General features: G+C 43.7%; 1 protein-coding gene across 1 annotated transcript in view; it reads right to left on the bottom strand.

Moving 5' to 3' along the window:
• The window catches only part of KLHL23 (kelch like family member 23), a 75,822-nt gene extending 57,331 nt beyond the window's left edge, over positions 1-18,491 (bottom strand). Inside the window, exons 1-2 of the mRNA XM_069225302.1 lie at positions 17,764-18,491; positions 8,921-10,135 (exon numbers count right to left, since the gene is read on the bottom strand). Coding sequence (XP_069081403.1) covers positions 8,921-10,133 — 1,213 coding nt within the window. The 5' untranslated portion in view covers positions 10,134-10,135; positions 17,764-18,491. The remainder of the gene's footprint in view (positions 1-8,920; positions 10,136-17,763) is intronic.
• Between the last annotated feature and the right edge of the window lie 1,128 nt (positions 18,492-19,619).

The raw sequence follows: 19,619 nt of genomic DNA, 5'->3' as shown, positions 1-19,619 counted from the left end.
ACAAAATGTAAAACCTTGAAACATATTAAAACAATACAAAATGTGCTTGTATCTTAAAGTCCTGATGATCTGATGTTTCTTTGCTCCAACAGCAAGCCACAGCCAATCCTCCTCCCCTCCAGAAAGCATTCAGGTACTTCATGGTACAACGGGTGAACTAGCTTCACACGATGGGGCTTCTCCTCTACGTTGTTCTTGGAAATACAAAACTTCCCATTATTTCTATATATCCCACACCAGCTGCCTGTAATGGCTCTGAGTTTTAACTAGCCCTACTTAATGCTTAATGCCAATCAACTGCCTATTACTAAAATGCATATATTTCTGTTTAGGGGCAAAATGGGCTAGAGGGTAGTCGTGGTATGTAGACTGTTCAGACAGAGCCTCAAAGACTTCCCTCATAGGTATCTTTTTTATTCTGATTGGCTCCCAGCTGTTATATGAGTATCTCCTTCATATGTTTTCCTTCCTTCTCCCACATCCCTTGATACAAATACTCCAAGTTTGCATACCTTTTAATGGACCAACTGAAAATAAAATGCAAATGCAGTGCAATTCAGGACCTTTGAGAACCACAAAGACTTCTCTATAAGATGGTATTGGAGCACATCTGAAGGAGTCTGTAGAACTCTGAATGCCTGTGCATTGACTCATCTTTGCATAAGTGGCACTAAAACCTAGAGTGTTTACCCTATTATTCCTGGTGCTGACCCTCTAACGTATTGATCCCCCTTTCTGCTGGACTTTCCATACCAGGGCTCCTGGAATTATTTAATGTTGAAGTGCTGTGCACATAATTATGGGTTTGCCGCAGTTAACACATAATCCATCATTGGCTGCGTAATATAGAGATTTTGATGAAAAAAAACTATTTCTAGATCAAAAGATTTAAAAATGTGGCAATTGGTTCCCATGAAGTGAAAGGCCATTCAGGATAGTTGACTGGCCCTCTTTCTGGTACTTACCGTAATTGTAATTGTATTTATATAGCACTTACTACCCCTGATTAGGCGTCAAAATGCTTTTCGGCAAGTAGCACGCTACTCCGGAACCCAAAAGAATCAGTGGTGGATTAGTATAGGGAAATATGAGTACAGTATTGGTATAAGAATAGGGAGGCATGATTTAATTTGAGCGGAGGATGTCAGTCTGTTAGCTGGATTGAATAGAATAATGGAGGTATATAGGAGGGAAGAATCCAGAAGTGTTAATTGGGAGATCATAGTAGCAAGATGAGGTTTGGGATGAGTGAAAGGGAGATAGAGGAGGGAAGAGACTGTAGAATGGGGTCTGGGATGAGTTGAAGGAGAGATAAATGAGGGAGATTTCAGTAGGGTTGTTTGGGAGATCATAGTAGTGAAATGAGGTTTGGGGTGAGCCAGGAGGGGTAGAGAAGGGAAGAGTCTAGAAAGGGTTATTTTGGAGATGATAGTAATAGAATGGGGTTGGGATGAGTCAGAGAGTGGAGATAGAGGATAGATTGATAGAGGTATAGGGTGATGGTCAGACAGAGTAAGGCTTTCGAGAGTATTTGTTTTCCTTTTGTACTGTAGGACTAAAGTAATAAATATATAGATACATGATTACATAGTAAGGGAATATATGTGTAAAGAATATAATATATTGAGATTTAAGTTGTATCATATTAACACAGACTTTTAAGAGTTGCTGTATTTGAAGTTAATTAATTTGTGTACTTTTATAACATTATTTTATCTTTCCTCAGTATTTCAGTAGTGAAATGCTTGTAGATAGTTGAGATAAAATTCACCTATTGCAAGAGATAGAATAAAAACAGAGGCTTTTAAGCATCTAATCAAACAACTTATATAGAAACTATGCAATGACCTATGAACATGCTACGTACAAAATAATATACACACACATCCATACACATAATAATATGTATATATATATATATACTCATACATACATCTACACATATACATATACATACATACACACATTTAACCATAAGTGAAATATACATTTTTTGAAACAGACGTAGAGTATGTATATATTTTAAGATAAAATAGTTATTATACCTATTTGTACAAAGAAATACACATATCTAGCTATATACATATAATTAAATTATAAATGTTTACATATACAGGGATGTGCAGTCCACTGCTGTTTGAGTATGGTGGTTATGTAGGAAACAGCCAACTCTTGAGTAGTCTTGTGAAGACAACATAGTTATCAGTGGATCTTATATTTGGGGGTAATGAATTTCATAGTTTGGCCACTTGAACAGAGAAAGACGTACCACCTATTGTATTTTTCTTGTATGGTGGTGGTTTGAGGTGGGGTGCCAACCTTGAGCAGATTTTATTCCTGATGAAAAGTGGTCTTGTTCCTTGTATTGCTTTGTGGGTGATATAAAGCAGCTTGAAGGTGGATCTTCTGGAAACCGGTAACCAATGTAGGACCCTCAAGGCAAGGTAGATGTGGGGTTGTAGCTTCACACGTAGAAGTAATCTGGCAGCCGGGTTCTAAATGCGTTGTCGTTTTTTCATAGTAGAGAGAGATGACCCATGGTGGAGGCCATTGGCATAATCCAGTTTAGATAGTACAAGAGAGACAGTAGACTGGACGTTGGGTGGAAATCCCAGGTGGGGGAAGATGCGTCACAGAATTTTCATGGTGATGAAGCTTGATCTTGCTAATTTGTCCACTTGAGCATTCATTGTTAACTTGGAATCCATGGTAATTCCAAGGTTTTTAACATCCTTAGATACTTTAGGAGGTGGTCCCAGATCATCAGGCCAGACCCAGAGTGGGTCATAATTTTTCCAATCACCACATGTGAGTATTTCTGTTTTGGAAGCAATCAGTTTGGGGTAGCTCCGTGTCATCCACTGAACAACAGCTCTGAGGCAATTGAGGATTTGTGAGTTTCCAATGTATTTGGGGAATTCCAGTTTAAGGAGTATTTGTGTGTCTTCTGCATAGTTGTAGTATGTGAGTTGAAATTCATTGATCGTTGCCAGTAAGTACATCATGTAGATGTTGAAAAGCACGGATGAGATGATTGAGCCTTGAAGGACCCCTGCTTTTGTGAAGTAGGGTTTGGACGAGAAAGGGGGAGTACGGATGTAATTTGCTCTGTTTTGAAGGTAGGATGTGATCCAGTCAAGAGCAGTCCCCTCCATGCAGGCTCATCGTTGTATTTGGTTCCTAAACTGTTACTAATGGTGTGAAATATTTGCCCCAACAGTGTCACTATGTGTAAAAATGACAAAATAATACTATCACAAAATGTGCTGCATTATGCTGCATAATCTGCCTTTTCTTGCCACATAATTTGGTCTTCCCTGTCGCATACTTTGGTCTGCCCGCCACATAATTCCAGTGGCCCTGTCTGTAATCTATTTTCTATCATTATTTTGTGTCTTAGATTTCATAACTGGACACAGGACTCTAGGTAATAGCTCACCAGTGATTTACAAATTGGTTGTAGACCTTACTTTCTTTCATTGGTTAAAACGCTCCCCATGTACCTTAACATCACCCTGGCATTCTGCACAGCCCAGTGACACTGCTTTCACAGGAAAAGTTAACACTAAGGTTATTCTGTCACAAACGTGGCCAGTTCGCAGTATTACATTGGATATAATGTACCTACAATGGACGGCATATACATCATGTTTGTGACGGAGTAACACATCTGCCGAACCCCAAATCAGGCCCTAAGATTCCTCTGCTTTGTGAATGCATTAATGCCTTTCTCCATCTTGTAACTTCCCTCCCGTCTTTGTGCATAAAATATGTAACTTTGGAAATGGCAGAACTAAATACTAATTGGCTCTAATTTGGCCACTCTCTTGGTTTCTTAGATAATTTGTTGTTTTTCTTTTTTATAACTTCCTCATATCAATAGTGTTGCTCTTTTAGTTGCCTTCTGACTAGAGGCACATCTGCCATTTTACCCCCTGTGCTGTGATAATCATAAAGACACTGAAAAGCATGGGGCCTAGCAGTGAAAGTTGGGTCATAATTCTGATCACTTGCTCTACTAAGAGCTATTGTTTTTCACCCAAACCCAGTTCTTTCCATCGCCGACCCTAATTCAGTTCCCCATTACACATTTAAACCTAAAGCTGTTTAGCTTTCCCAAACATTTGCTGTATAGGACAGTACCAAAGGCCAGGGGCGGCTCCTTCATTATGGCAGAGGAGCATTGCTCCCCCACCAGCAGCAGCAGCTGCAAAATGTTTACAAGGAAACAATAATAAACTCAGTTTATTATTGTTTCCTTGTAAAGGGGTAGGGCCACAGGAGTGACTAGCTGCACACTCCCCCTCAGAGCACATGCATGTCTGGCCAGCCATCTCGGGCCGGCCAAACACCCATGCACAGTAGGCTCGCTCCAGTCCAGCAACACAGTTGCCGGGCTGGAGAGAGCCTGCATAGGCTCCCAGTCTACCTGGGAGCGCCCTGGCTGGGCTCTCCCAGTCAGCGCGTCAGGATTGGCCACAGGGCAGACTGGGAGACTGTGCCTGCACTCGAGGATGAAGGAGCGGATGGAGCGCTGCGGCGGTGAGCAAGGTAAGTGTTTATTATTATTTTTTATTTAATTTGTATTCCCCCCTCATCCTCCTGCACCGCCCTGCCCCTTCCATGGGCTTCGAGCCGTGAGTGCCAAAGGCGTTACTGAAATTAATGTCGCCCATACCTATCAGCCTTCCCTGATTAGAGACCATAGTCATCTACTCAAAGAAATATATTAGACGTTTAAGACATGACTTTTTTCTGCTGTACCCATACAGCTGCGAATCCTGACATCTTGTGGCTTCAAGAAGTTATATTTTATGTTTAATTGATTTTACATTATCTAACTTTATGCTTTGAAGACACTAGTTGCCATGTGTATGCCGCAGGCAATTCCTTGCACAAAAAGACTGTGTCATTGACACACCACAGGCACCTCTGATGTGGAGAAGGTGCCAGCATTGGATCAATGAGAGGATAAAAATAGGAGGAGCACCATCATCTCGCCCAATACAGTCTGGCCTTGTTCACACAGCGGAGAATCCGATCAAAGAAGCAATGCAGGCACTGTGACTCAGACCAGCTGGAGGCCAGATTGCAGCGATCCCCTGAAAGGGAAATGGAAAAGGAAGGGCTTCAAGGTGGCCCCGCAGTGGCTTTTGGTATCAGATGGGCCACTCAATACAAATAGAAGACAGAAATGAGGTTAGTAGATTTAGAGCACAAAGAAGACTACTGAGTTTTAACAATGGGCCTCCTATGCTGAATTTACCCAGAGAACTTGCCTGGATCCTTTCTGCTTCGTTGTGACTTGGTACTACATTTACTCTTTTCCAATACCCCATCACCACAGCTATCTGCAGAGATTAGTTAAAGTCTGGTGTCCAGCGGTACCCCCATAACCACTCTAAGTTCCTACGATGTATCTCGTCTAGCCTGCTTTCTTTGATATATGGACGAGGGAATGAATAAAGCACTGTAGCATACTTAATAGAGTGACTCTTGATTTAGAGTGTGGTGGAGTGGTAGATCTACCATAAGCCACTAGATTTCCCATGGTTCCCTGTCCTTTAGAGATCAGGACACCGCTGAGATTCTGATGATGGAGACCCAGCTAGCTCTGCCATTTGAAACCCTTTGCAGGAGGCCCATCTGCTACAGAGCTGCTAACAAAGCAGTGTTGAACATCCTGCCCTATTTTGGGCAGACACTCTAATGCTGTTGTTCCTGTTCGCATGTGCTGTGAAAAGCACAGCAGTTGTAAAAAGGGAAAAAATTATTCCCCAAACGCTGAGACAAAACCCCCAGTAGGCCAGAGTCCCCTCTAGTATTCAACATCTACCTAACTGCCTTTCAAAGAACGATTAAATCATTCACCCTCACCTGTAACAACTATGCAGAAGACAACCAAATCATTTTAAAAACGGATGGCAAGGAAGGCCCCTTCAATTAAAAACTTGATGACTGCCTTTGGCCTCTAAAAACATGGATGATGAATAATCATCAAAGACAGAGAATAGGATTCGTGGACAGTGCCACAAAATACCAGCCTACCGCCATATAGCCTAAGGAACATCAGGCTACTCAAACAATATCAAGCGACATCAGAAACCTAGGGGTAACCTTAGATTCAGACCTATACTTGATACCACATCTTAACAATGTCATACAGAGTACTGTCTACACAATGAAAATACTATGTTGCTTCTTCCCATAGCAAGGGTACCAACAGAAAAATTAAGCCATCCTCGCACTTATACTTACCAAGTTTGACTATGTCAACAGCCTGTAACTTAGTGCAGCTGTATTCATCACACACATAATACAACTCATCCAAAATGCTCCTGCAAGATTTCTTAGCTGCCTTGACCCGAGAGAACATATGACTCCGGTTTTGCAATTAAACAATTGGATACCTATGGCTAGAACAGCAATTTTCAAGGAACTTGGCATTGAACACAGAGACTCCTAAGGAAAAAGACCACTATGTCCACATGTTCAATTGAGGCAATACAAACAATCAGCAATCAAAGCACCCAGGAACCTATACACTTCAAACGACATTTGAAAACATGGCTATCTTCAAGTCAACTACACCAGGCCACATCTCAACAACAAATCCTGGAAAGACAGTTGCACCCTCAGACTCATTCATTCAATAGTCTTCAAACAAAAACATCATCCATCTCATTAAAAGAATCTTGTACGATCTCCACATATAGTCGAGGACAAAAAGTGCAAAAAGCATAAACTGCAAATTGACAATATATATTAGCAGTACAGCATCTTAAATGAAACAATATATGCAAAAATGCTGAGATCATGATGTTTCACATACGGCTGAATACCATTTGATAAGTCAATATAAACGTTTAAGCACAATAAAAAAAAAATCTTAAAATCAATCTAAGAACAGTTAGGAACTACACATTATTAGTACAGTATCATTTTTGCTGCTGTACGTTCCCATTAATCCGATTTTATCTATAATATACCGGGAATTTATCGGTTAACTGTGCAAATTAAGCAAAGACACCCCCAGACTCAATCGTCAGATTACAATCCGTAGATTTTAGACAATCCAGCTAGCAACTACTTTGATAGGCAAGTAAGTTACGGAGGGCTGACCTATAGTTTGCTGAGGTATTAAATACTTGTGTAATTCATTTATAACATTTCTGGCCCATGCTAATAATAATACCGTAACACTCAGCAGCCAATTGTAAGTTATGCCTCTTAGATTCACATAAGGCATATCTGCTACAAGGGATCTGTCACACACTTCTGGTCAATCTGAAAACTTTAATCTAGTCGATCAACAGTGTAAGGGCCGTTGGAAGTTTGGTCACTGGACCACTCGTCCGATATAGAGTGGGCAGTCAAATGCCCAGTTATTACTATTCCTTACCACAGTGAAAAACCTAGTGGTAAGGGACAACAAAAGGTTAAAAGAACCCCCACATAATGGGAGAAAGTAAAGTGTACTCATAATTGCGGGAAGGTTATGATTAGGTTTTTGTGAATGGGCAAGAGGTTAGCATTCTAGATTTGTGGGGAGGTAACCTAATTTGCATTGTATTTCCCTGGTCAGTCGGTCCCCTGACTCACATCTTACAAAACCTACTTTCGCAAATCCAGTTGAATTTGACATGCGCATAATGAGTTATTTTTTTGCCTATAGTGCACAACTAGTTGAATACACATATGTGCATCGACTGCGCTATTGTGAATATCACGCCATGTTCATGTATCCATTTTGGCTTATTCTACGACTAGAAGAATATATATACAAATCGGCAAAGAGAGCTTGTTGCTGTGCATTGAATGGGTGAACTGTTGTCATTGTGTGAAATAAACATTAAACACGAAAATTACATTTTTATTTCTTAGTGACTAGTACTTTGGATATTTTATCTATTTTTTTATCTTACTTTAACATTTTCTGAAAAAGAATGCTTTGTAGTGGTTGGCATTGTTGTGAGAGAAAGAAAAGCGTGGGCCCATTAGTCAAAGCAGTCAAAGGAATTGTGGCTTGTAGCTGACGCCATGTTCCTGAATTCCAAGGCTGTATAATGCCTTTTGAAACCAATAGGAGAAAGTTTCTTATGGACAGTAACTAGAATAGTGAAGTTAACAAATAAAGGAAGAAAAAACAGCCTGCTGGTGTGTGAGGAGTTCGTGAGGAATATATCTGGTGTGGACACTCTTGATGGACCACTACCATGGCCTCGGTGACTAGCAGCCAACATTGCCAATATACTTGTGAATTAAACAAGGGCAGTCAGGAAAACCTTGCTTAAGTGGAAAGGCCTGAAGATGAAGAGACAGACATCTTCCCCTAATAGTTTTAGGTCTGCATCTGATTTCCTGGTGCAAACGGACAGTTCACAGCACTAGACGGGGATCTAAAACAGTCCTGGCAATAATGCTAAAACAAGCCTCACATTGCACAGTATGAATGAGCATATTGGATAAGCCTCACCATTTCCATTAGGTTTGCGAGGGACGGTGCCCCACAAAGTAAGTGTTAAAAAAACATGAGTACTGATGGTGCTCAGTTCTTCAAATATCTTGGTGCAGTGTTTTCAAGACTAAGTCAGAACAACCCATCCATCCCTAAAAGCTATCCCAAGTCAGCATGCCCAAATGACTTGGCCAGCAATGACCATCGGAGATGGAAGTCAAGAGCCACAGAATCAAGAGGTGCAGTTGATCACCCTAGGCAATGCACTTGCACCCTGAATTTGGCTGATGTACAAATCAGTTTGGTGCAACTAACTGATTGCTGCTGATGAGCAAATTAATCAGATCTGCAACTTACCTAAGAATGTCAACTTATTCAGCTTGCACTTTCACTTGCAAGCAATATAATTAAACCAATTAGGAAAGCTATTCAAGAGTAAATAATAATAGCAGTGCTACATACCTTTAATCATGCTTGCAATCGGCACCCATTTCCTAATGAGTGGGTCATAAAACTCTGCTTCATTTGCTGGAGCCCCTTTTCTGTAACCTCCAAGAGCATAGACGCATCCGCATAATGTAACTGAGCAATGATAATACCTTGCATTGAGCATAGGAAGTCCTTCTGTCCATTCATCGGCCTCAGTGTTATAAATCCACATGGTGTTCAAGGCTTCTATATTGTCTGTACGATAACCCCCTGTGACATAAATATTTGGTCCTAGGCTAGTGGCACTGTAGCTTTCCCTTGTGTGATCTGGCATATCCCTTCCCTGAACCCAAGTGTTGGTCAGAGGGTCCCACACATGGACCTCTGACAGTGGATGCCAGTAGTAGCCTCCAATTACGTACATGTTAGCTGTGGATCTTTTGGATGCCTCTTTTGTTTGTGGTCTTAAAGCACAGTATATAAGGGCCCGGATCTTGTTTTCACTGAGGAGGTAGACTTTCCGTAGTTCCAAAGAAGCCCTCAAATAGTTTTCATCTATATCAACTTTGACACATCTGAGCAGATCATGAATGTGTTCAATTCTCTTTCCAACATCGTGGGCAATCCACTTGATGATTGCTTCCAACAGCGTCTCTTCTTTCCAAACATTGAGGTTCTCTCCGGACAGCATATACTTAAGCTTCCTACTGTTTATTTCCAGAAACTCGTCCTGTCTCCAGACTTCTTCAAATCTGGAAAAGATTATTCTTCGAGATTCCTTCTCCAGATCTGAACAGACATGAAATTCTGCAAATGAGTGCATTCCAAGACAGTTGTCCACATCTAGGTGTCTTACAAGAAACTGCTCACAAGCATCCTTCACCGAAACAAACTGAAGAAGATCAGCAGCTTGAAGAAGACTTTGGACATTTCTTTCAGTTATTCTTATCTGCGTTGTGTACGTGTAATTTATAAGGGCCTCGAGTATATTGTGGTCAATCCCAGACAGTTTGATTTGATTTTTGGATTTTTCTTTCATATCTGCTGTAAACATCACCTTGAAGTAAGTGCTGCATGCAGCCAAGGCCGCTTTGTGGCAGTGAAAGATTCGACCTGATGAACATTGTAAAGTGATATCAGTAAACAACCCATCGATGTAAAATTTTCGAAAGGCCTCGAGAAAATCCACTGGGTGAGAAGGATTGTTGAAGACATACACATAGTCTTCCTGCCCTTTCAGCGACATTGCTATAAAGAAAAGTAAAGAAATCATTGTTAGTTCTACAGTGGATTGTGACAATGTGTTCACTGGCTGTAAAAGGGTGAAACAAAGCCAGGTTACAGTTCCAGAGTGACAGGAGGTGTATATTTCACCTCAAACAAACCCCCTCACATACTGCCGTAATTTCAATCAAGTTATATGAGGTGTGATCATTTTTTGACTAACGCAGTAAGAAAGCCAATCCTTTTCAAAAGGGATTCGGTTGAAACCCTTTCAAGGACAGTTTTTAAAAACAAATAATTCATAGTAACAAATTATACCTAACTCATGAAGAATGTCAGTGTGTGGCCGTCTTCACAGTACCTAGGAAAATTAATTCTATGCAGGTGCAACAACAGTTGTAAGCCCAGCAGAAGACTGTGCTCTCTTTGGAACCAACTGAAGTACAGCAAATAATGGATATGTGATATACTGTGGTCCACAAAATAAATCTCAACTTAAATCCTATGCAAGAGGAACAACATCAGTTTTACACAGTGTGCAAGGAGATATAAAGGCCATCGCTGTTCTTTTGCCAGTGAGACGGCTACCAGTATTCCTGCTGCAGAAACTAAAATACCTTTGAAATTGCTGCCCTCCCTACTATTCTGTCTACATACAGCCTTGATCTACCTTCTCATCAGTGCCGGTCCAATATGCATATTTCTCTGATGCAGTTCCTTCCTTGCACCCACAGTCTGATGACTTCTGTAGAACTGAATCAAGACGTCATACTGAGCCACTGATAGTGCCTACACTAATCCACTGGTGATAGTGAGAAAGGGATAATACTGAGTCCCAGATCAGTCACAGGTGAATGGATAATACATGGAGCCTCTGATTATACTGAACTACTTCTGTCCTCTATGCTCCTCCAGACAGAGACCAGCTATATGCAAATCTGTCTGACAGATCTTTACTTTAATTTTGTTTTCTGTTCCCCCATGACTGATTTGCAGTTCAGTGCAAAGGTTATTAGGGATTCAAAAACGGAACCTCCTAAGGAGCTAGGTGCCAACATTACCTATTAAGGGGTGACTGGGCCCCTGTCTTGTCTATATATTGATACTATGCCAATCAAAACCAATGTGGCACACAAAAAATGTTCTTTCTGTGACGTTTACAAAAAAAAAGCGCTTTGACATCTATTACTACAGTGCAGGTGTCAGATTACATGTAAATGCTACAGTACAAGTACACAGAGGGAACACCTACAATACCTAGTCATTCTCACTGCATGAATTAACCATTTGAGCTCTGAATATGGTTAGATGTCTTTTTTTATAACTACAACACAGTGAAAAAACAACATGGCATACATTTTATACGCAGAGCCGCTGAGAAATAATCAATTTACTAGCAGGGATGAGGGGGGGGGCAGCATGACCCAATTGAGGCGTCACTGCTTGTGCATGATGACTCCTCCCCATACTCAACTGGAGTAATGACCAGCAAATTGAGCGTGTTATTTATAGGAAGTGTACTAATTAACATACATTTGCTTATTTAGTATGACAATTAAATGGTCAAATTACATCCTATTACGACTATTTAGTTAACTCACCTGAGAAATCAATGTGTGTTGTCACAAGCCCTCCATGCTAGGATCATTTTACAGACGAGAATAACTAGGTGCAGACTCACAATGAAAAAATGGTTATGTGTCACTATTATGCAGACAGTTACAACGCAAGTCGCTACAATGCCAGTCACTACACCTGGAATTACTAAAATGTAAGTACTATTAGCACGCAACGTCAAAAGTAAGGTTTAAATATTTTATATGCGCACTCCCAAGGTACTTCAGGAAATATAAACAAGTAAAAGGATTAATAAATCCAAGTAGGGTAGATGTACTATTCTCTAACTGTGGTCATTGGTGTAGAGTCCCTGCTTCTTAGGCTGCTGAGCCCTCATCCAACCTGGGCTGGCATGCTTCATCATAGGGCCTGCTACTTACCTGTGTCACTGACTTTAGTTACTGTAGGCTAAGTCTCAAAAGAGAGTACTTTTATGATTTAAAGATGGAATGATAACCACAGCACCGAGACTGCTCTCCTCGCCGCTACAGACGACACCCGCACCCTCCTCAACCAAGGCGAAACTGCTGCCCCTCATCCTCTTGGACCTCTCAGCTGCCTTCGACACCGTCTCCCACCACACCCTCTGCGAAGACTCTAAGACACCGGCATTCGCGATAATGCCCTAGAATGGATCCGCCCCTTCCTCACTCACCAAACACAGAGAGTTAGACTTCCACCATTCAACTCGGAACTCACAGAGATCAGCTGCGGAGCGCCTCAGGGATCCTCCCTGAGCCCCACCCTCTTCAACATCTAAATTGCCCCACTTGCAGCCATCATCAAAATCCATGGACTCAACATCATCTCCTGAGCCAATGACACCCAGGTGATTCTCTCCCTCTCAGACAAATCCACACCCACCAAGAGCAACTTCCACAATGAGATGAGGCAGTCACAACCTGGATGAAGGCCAGCTGCCTCAAGCTTAACTCAGACAACACCGAAGTCCTCATCCTGCCCCCCCCCCACCATGGACCTCTCTTGGTGGCCCGCAGCACTTCAAACGCCCCCCCCCCCTTCTGCAACACACCCATGGACCATGCATGAAACCTTGGCATCATCCTGGACTCCTCGCTCTCAATGAACTGCCAAATCAATGCTGTTTTGTCCTCCTGCTTCCATACACTCTGCCTGCTTCGAAAGATCTTCAAGTAAAACACTACTGAATCCAGAAAAATGGTCACCCATGTGCTCGTTAGCAGCAGACTTGACTACGGCAATGCACTCTACATCGGCATCACCCAGAAACTCCTAAAGATACTACAGAACATCCAGAACGTCTCCGTCAGACTCCTCCTGAGCATCCCACACCACAGAAACATCACCGGCCACCTGGGAAACCTTCACTGGCTACATATCAACAAAAAAATTACCTTCAAGCTCCTCACGCATGCCTACAAAGCCCTCCACAATGCCGAACCTGCATACCTCAACCAACACCTCTCCTTCTACACTCCCGCCAGACATCTCTGTTCCGCCCAACTTGCCCTGGCCACCATCCCATAGATCTGCAAGACCACGGCTGGAAGAAGATCCTTCTCCTACCTCACTGCGAAGACCTGGAACTTCCTTCCTCTGCACCTCAGGCAATCACCATCGCTGCCACAATTCAGGAAGGACCTCAAGACCTGGTTCTTCAACTAATCCGCATATACCCCCTTCCAAACCCAGCCCCTCCCAGAGCCTTGAGACCCTCACAGTTGAGTAGTCGTGCTATATAAGAACCCTGATTGATTGATTGGACGCTATCACCAGGCTAATCCTATTGTTATATGGGTGATGACGGACTGCTATACTGCTTTAAGAATGACCTAGATGTCATGATATTCATTTAGATATCTGTATCCATTGTGCTTGCTCTATTCTCTCAATATATGTGTTATATGATATTAAGCCCGCCCATGCCTAAATGGGAGTTAAGATTTAATAATATGTTAACAGTGACTTCCCCATAAAAACAAAAATGTGTGAAATTCACAAGTTGAGTTACTGCCTTCATCTTGTGTCCCAATCCTACCGTACCAAGTCAACCTTAACTCCCACCCCCAGCATGCAATCACTCCAGTATCAAACATTTATTCATCCATAAAGTAAAAATACACAATATGAAAAATCACTAATTACTTCACTCACTAACGCATCCACCTTCATGTTTCCAAGCAACCAAAATCATATGTCAAGACACCCACCAAAATATGGCAATACACCCACTTTCATACATGTGTACCATATGGCAAATCACTAACAACACACATCACATATGACCACACACATACCATTGTGTATACACATACCACCAGTGTATATCAGCACATCCCAATCAACGCCAAATCCACATCAGTCTCTGGTAATGGTCTCCTGGTGGGTGATCAAATGGGTCATTGTGTAGATGAGTGCCTGGGTGAGTGGTGATTGCATGTCTAGATGGGTTTGTAGGTAATGGATGAGTGGTCTGGTGAATAAAAAGGAATACAAGTAGGTTTAAGTATATAATGAGTAGGATAAATGTCTTGATGAATGGGTGACTACGGTTGTGAGCCTACAACTATGGGCTTCATTGGGAAGGTGATCGATGGCAGCGTGATGCACTTGGTCAACAGTGATGAGAATGCTGACGAGTGTCGACCTGCAGGTTAAAAATATGGTGGGGCACAAAGGCACCAAACTTCCCCCAGTGCAGCACTTCTCTCCCGTGTCCACAAGCAGGAATGGTAGGACTTCCTTCCTGCTCAGTGGAAGAGATTCCAACCAATCCTGGAGCTGCTCTCATGCTATTTTCAGCATAAGAACAGCATCAGGATTGGTGGGAGCAGGCTAACCCAGCGATCATTTTGAGGCTGCGGGCCTGTGCCAGAAATTTCCTAACTGTTTCACAGCTGTGGGATTGCTGGGTCTACAGTGTGCATGTCGTGCTGGCAGAAGCTAGACAACCGGCCAACCAGACAAGCGCACTGTAAGGGGCAGCAGTGTTCCTGCAATTGCAGTATTCAGCCCCACCCCATTCCCTCGCACTCACGCTGGACACAGCGGAAGCGTGAGGGCAAATTAAAATGGCATTTAACATGCCATTTTATTGATATTTGCCTGCTGCGCTCGCAGCAGGCGGGTTGACGCTCCTCCGCTATTAAGGAGGAACCACCCCTGATGCTGACTTCATATTATGTAATCTGTAAAGTCACTGATTAATGGATGAGGACATAGGAAAACTGCAGTTTATGAAAAATACCAATAGAACGTAGCATACAAACTTACTGCAGAGAAAGCGAGCAAAAGTGAATGTTAAGAATCAATGTGCTTTAGAAGGGCATGGAGTTTTACGTTTTCCGCGTATAGTGCTAGCAGCAGCTGGATCCACTGTTCGGACGCAAATCGAATATACCTTCTAACACCCAGTGTCTCAATGTCATATTGGGGTTTTAGGGGGTAGCCGACCCATGGGAGGTCTCCCGCCAACCCGCAAGATTATTGGTAAAATGGAGCAGTCCTAGACTGCTTGGGCTGCATTTGGGATATTATTGGGCATCTTACCGCTCTCCGGTTATATAACTGGCCATTTCGTGTCACTCCCCACCATTTTGGCGAGGCGACACGATAGCTGGGGGAAGACTAGGTCCCGGGGTTTTTTCCTCATACCACCCTTTGGTCTTTAAGGAGTGGGCTTCAAGTTTTTTAAAGGAGTTGGGATGCCTTCTTGTTTTTAGGTGCGCAAAGGGGGAAAATGTTGTAAATAGTCATTGCGCGGATGCAGGTGCATAGTGGGGCAGGTTAACTTTGCAGGGTTTGCACAGTTTTAGGCTTGAAAGCGGCAGCCCAGGTGGGAAAGGAGAGGGTACACTGGACTACTCCTGGTTGAGCCAGCTTGTTTAAATGTTCAGCAGGAACTTATGGCAGTTAAGGTTGCAGATGACTATCAGGTGGGAATAGAAGTTTTAAACAGCAATCACTAAAATACAAAAGGAAGAGGACAGGAGGGCAATATTAAAAGGGGGATGGGAAGGTGGTGGGTGGGGTAGGAGTGTGGGGTGTGCTACAGTTATATGGTTTGTTTAGTGGGGTTGTTAGTTCTGTGAGGCAAAGGCCAGGGAATGTTGATTGTTAGGTACACCTTTTTCAATAAAGTGTTTTTTCACACAGCCTGGTGTCAGTCTTGGTTATGCCCCCTCCCTCCCACTGCAGATTATATCAGAGATCTAGTCAGTGATACAAACTTTGCAGGTAAAGTCTTTTTGATAAACGAAGTATGAGACAAATGTAAACAAATAAATGTCTTAAAGTAAATGACTAAGAGATTGATACACAGTAGATAGATAGATAGATAGATAGATAGATAGATAGATAGATAGAGATAGATAGATAGATAGATAGATAGATAGATAGATAGATAGATAGATAGATAGATAGATAGATTTACAAGCATAACGTGATAACGTGTATCGACTCTCACTTTTTCTTTACCCTAAATCAGCAATTTAAACCCCTATAAAGAGAACCCAAATGTTACCATTCTCGTAAACGATGACATTCGAACCGATTCCTAAAAAGTGTTTGCATACATTTTAAAAAAAGTATTGAGCAGGTGACGTTCGTTATTGTTCTATACTGACACCTCGTGGTTGTGACCTCACCTGTAGGAGACTTTGGTCGAGTGGCTTACTATCATGTCTCTAGGAGTACCCAATAGAATTACAGGCCCATAACACTTGGAGAGACAGTGTGAAAAACAAAATAACTAACGAAGGGCATTTTCCTTTTGTTCTTTCGGATATTTAAATCAGCTCCTTTGGCTCTGATACCGCAAAGACTTCGAGCACAAAACACATTTTTAAAAATCCCTAAATTCCAACATACGTCTTAATGTAGCTCCAGGGTTTGCTCCACCCTCACCCAACAGACATTATTTAGTGCCCACGTGAAACCATCTGGGTGTTGCGTAATTGTAATATTTGTCGTGTCACATTGCCGACACTTGACCCTGGCTGAGGGTGTGTATTTACAATGTTTGCAGTGCCCTAACCGGCCTGGTACTCGCAGGAACAACTCTCTTCCACCTGGGCAGCACCTGCACAACCAATGCTCTAGTCCGGCGAGAGGCTGTATGTTCTCATCGTATGCAGAGATCTCCAGCCTCCAGGAGGTGCGAGCCTGACAGGGTCTGAGACTTTTTGGCAATATTACTGGGTCAGGGTCACTATACTAGGTCACGAAGGATTTAATTCACGCCCAGTATATAATAAGGCGGGCATTCTGGGTTTACAGCAAATAAAACACTGTTTTGAACGACGCATGGCAGAGCGAAGGGGGTACCGGTGAAAATACACGGGGATAATGACAAAACGGCGAGTACGCCTGTGTTAGGGGTCTGGGCGATCTTACCAGTCTCACTGCTGGGGTCTGCCTTTCTAAGCCAGCACTTTAAATGCCTCTTAAAACATTCCACTGGGCTGCAGTCAATCGGCGACGCCTGTCAAGCACACAACTCTTGCGCGATGTTGGCATTTCTCTGGCCGAAGGAAGCACTGTCATAGCGCTCAGAATAAACGACCACCACAGTTCTAAAGATAGAAACAATGCTGTAAAATATTACCCATGTATTTGAGGACCCTCCGCATGCTTAGAGGAGCAGGTGCACTGAAGGCGGCGATCGCAGGCCAGCAGTAGTCGTGGACATTTCTCTCCCTTTGTGCCTGCTTCCTCTCGACACCCCTCCCCCACCTCCTCCTGCTCGCACTCCTGACCGGGTCAACACGAGCCTCCGCTCACTCCCGGTTGCTGGGAGCGGCGGCGCAGCTTGCCTGCTGTGTGTGCCTCGCAGTGTTCACTGCCAGTGAGAGACTGCACATAGGCAGGCGAGGCTGGCACCTCCTGGAGGACGGGTGCGCCCTCTCCCCGGCTTCCCTAGAGGCTGCAGGACAGCAGCCCCTGAACATCTTTCTTCCTCGTGAGGGTCCAGACCTGGGGTCAGCAGCGCACCCCACGGTTTGGTGCAGGCGCTACCATATAGTCAAATGCTGCAATTGAACGGAAGACATTACCTGTGTAGTTAGACCGGCGAGCCGCTTCCCATGCAGAGGTGCAGACAGCCTGCTGGTGCTATTGCGTCTTCGCTGCCACGCACTGGCTGGCACTGGGTCTTTCATGCCTGAGTGGGTGCTGCTGCCATGCTAAAGCTGCTGCCCTCGAGCGCGAGCCACACACACTGAGCGCTGTTGTCATTTCGGGGCTGCCTCCGTCGTCATGCCTGGTACTGCAGCCGTTGGCGTTGCCACGCTTGGGCTGTTCGTGACGTCGTAACCGGGTTGTTATTTTCGCTGGTGTAGACTCTGATTTGCCTGTGTCGCGCTGGGCTTTTGATGTAACCCGCGGTGCTGCCATGCTGGGTTGGTGGTATCACGCATGGGCTACAGGAGATTGTTTTAATGTCTCGTTTATAACTGGCGCCTTTTACGCCTGTGCTTCTTTTGTCATGCACGAGCTCTCATTGCTGCAGTTTTTACTCGGTCTGATTCTGCTGTTGCTCGTGTTACAGTCACTGATATACCTGGACTGCTGCCGTCATACACCGACTGAACCCGTTGTCGTGCACACCACTGCCACCGGAGCTTTAAAACACGGACCTCTCTGTTAATAAATAGACTGGACATGCCATAGCTGACCTGCTGCTGTTGTCATGCATGTTACCGACTGTAAATCATGGGCTTCCATTCTCATGCATGGACTGGGCATGCTACATACAGCCAGAGGTTTCTGCACAGTACAGCAGCTGACCTGTCACTGTCGTCACGTGCTCCTTGTGTCATAGGTTGACTGTCTCTGTGTGCTCATACCCCTACCATACCCCGGCAGATTCAGGTGTGGGGCATCACCCCTGTGCTGTTGCCCTCCGCCCCTTTGTTGTCAAACGTGGTGCTGCTGTCGAGCCTGGTCTGCTGCTATTGGCCGGGCACGGAGCCCCCGCTACAGACCATCTTTGGGCTCGTCTAGTCGTTGCGGGGGGAGGGGCGGCGGGAGCGCAGTCTGGCAGGCAGCGCATCTTAAACTCCTATTTTGGTATTTTTGGTATCTCGTGTGCACTCAGTGCTCCGGGTCGCAGCCGGTCCCCGGAAGCTTACTGCATTCCTTGCCTGGCACAGAGAGGGTGCTCATACCTGCCACTCCCCCCGCCCCAAATCCACTCCACCCGCCTGGCACACCTAGCAGCGGGCACCTGGAAATAACACGTCGCTTCTGGCACCCTGCAGCAGGGACCACCGCGCCTGAGAGGAGATACACAGATGAACGCCCGGCCGCATTGATCCAGTATTAGTAATTGCAGTATTCAGCTTAATAGGTCTCATTCTGTGCGAACACATTCGTCATTTGGGCAACTAATGACCCTCCAGTTCCTTGTGACCTAAATATTCATAGCGCAGGGCAGCATCGTGACGTGCGTTTATTTTTAGACCGCGCCACTGTTGTGCTCTAGGATGACAGTTAGGAGGGTAAACACAGCTGCGGTTTGAAGTAAGGAAATACTTAATCCACAATGGGAGAATTGGTCAGGAAATGACCTTTACCTAGGTCTTGAGTGCTTTATACCGCCATTGTAGGCATAGTGTACTAGCAATACACGACCAAGCGCCTTTTCATCTTCTGCAATATACCAATATGAATTAGAAACTTTATCCGAGACTCCTACTTTTATTACTGTGTTCATTAATAACTTTAGCTCAATACTAGTTTTGATATGAAAATTACATACTTCAACAAGCACTGGCAAAACCAATAGGTTTGGCCATATTTTATCCGTGAAAGTGCTTGTTAACTGATTTACTACTCTGAATGATTGTGTGGATGGCAGTGAGTAAATCTGAGAATGGGATATCAGTTGGATGGGTGGCTGAGTGCTTTG

The sequence above is a fragment of the Pleurodeles waltl genome, chromosome 3_1 (assembly GCF_031143425.1).
Source record: "Pleurodeles waltl isolate 20211129_DDA chromosome 3_1, aPleWal1.hap1.20221129, whole genome shotgun sequence".
NCBI lineage: Eukaryota > Metazoa > Chordata > Amphibia > Caudata > Salamandridae > Pleurodeles > Pleurodeles waltl.
This window is presented reverse-complemented; position numbering and strand designations above follow the sequence as displayed.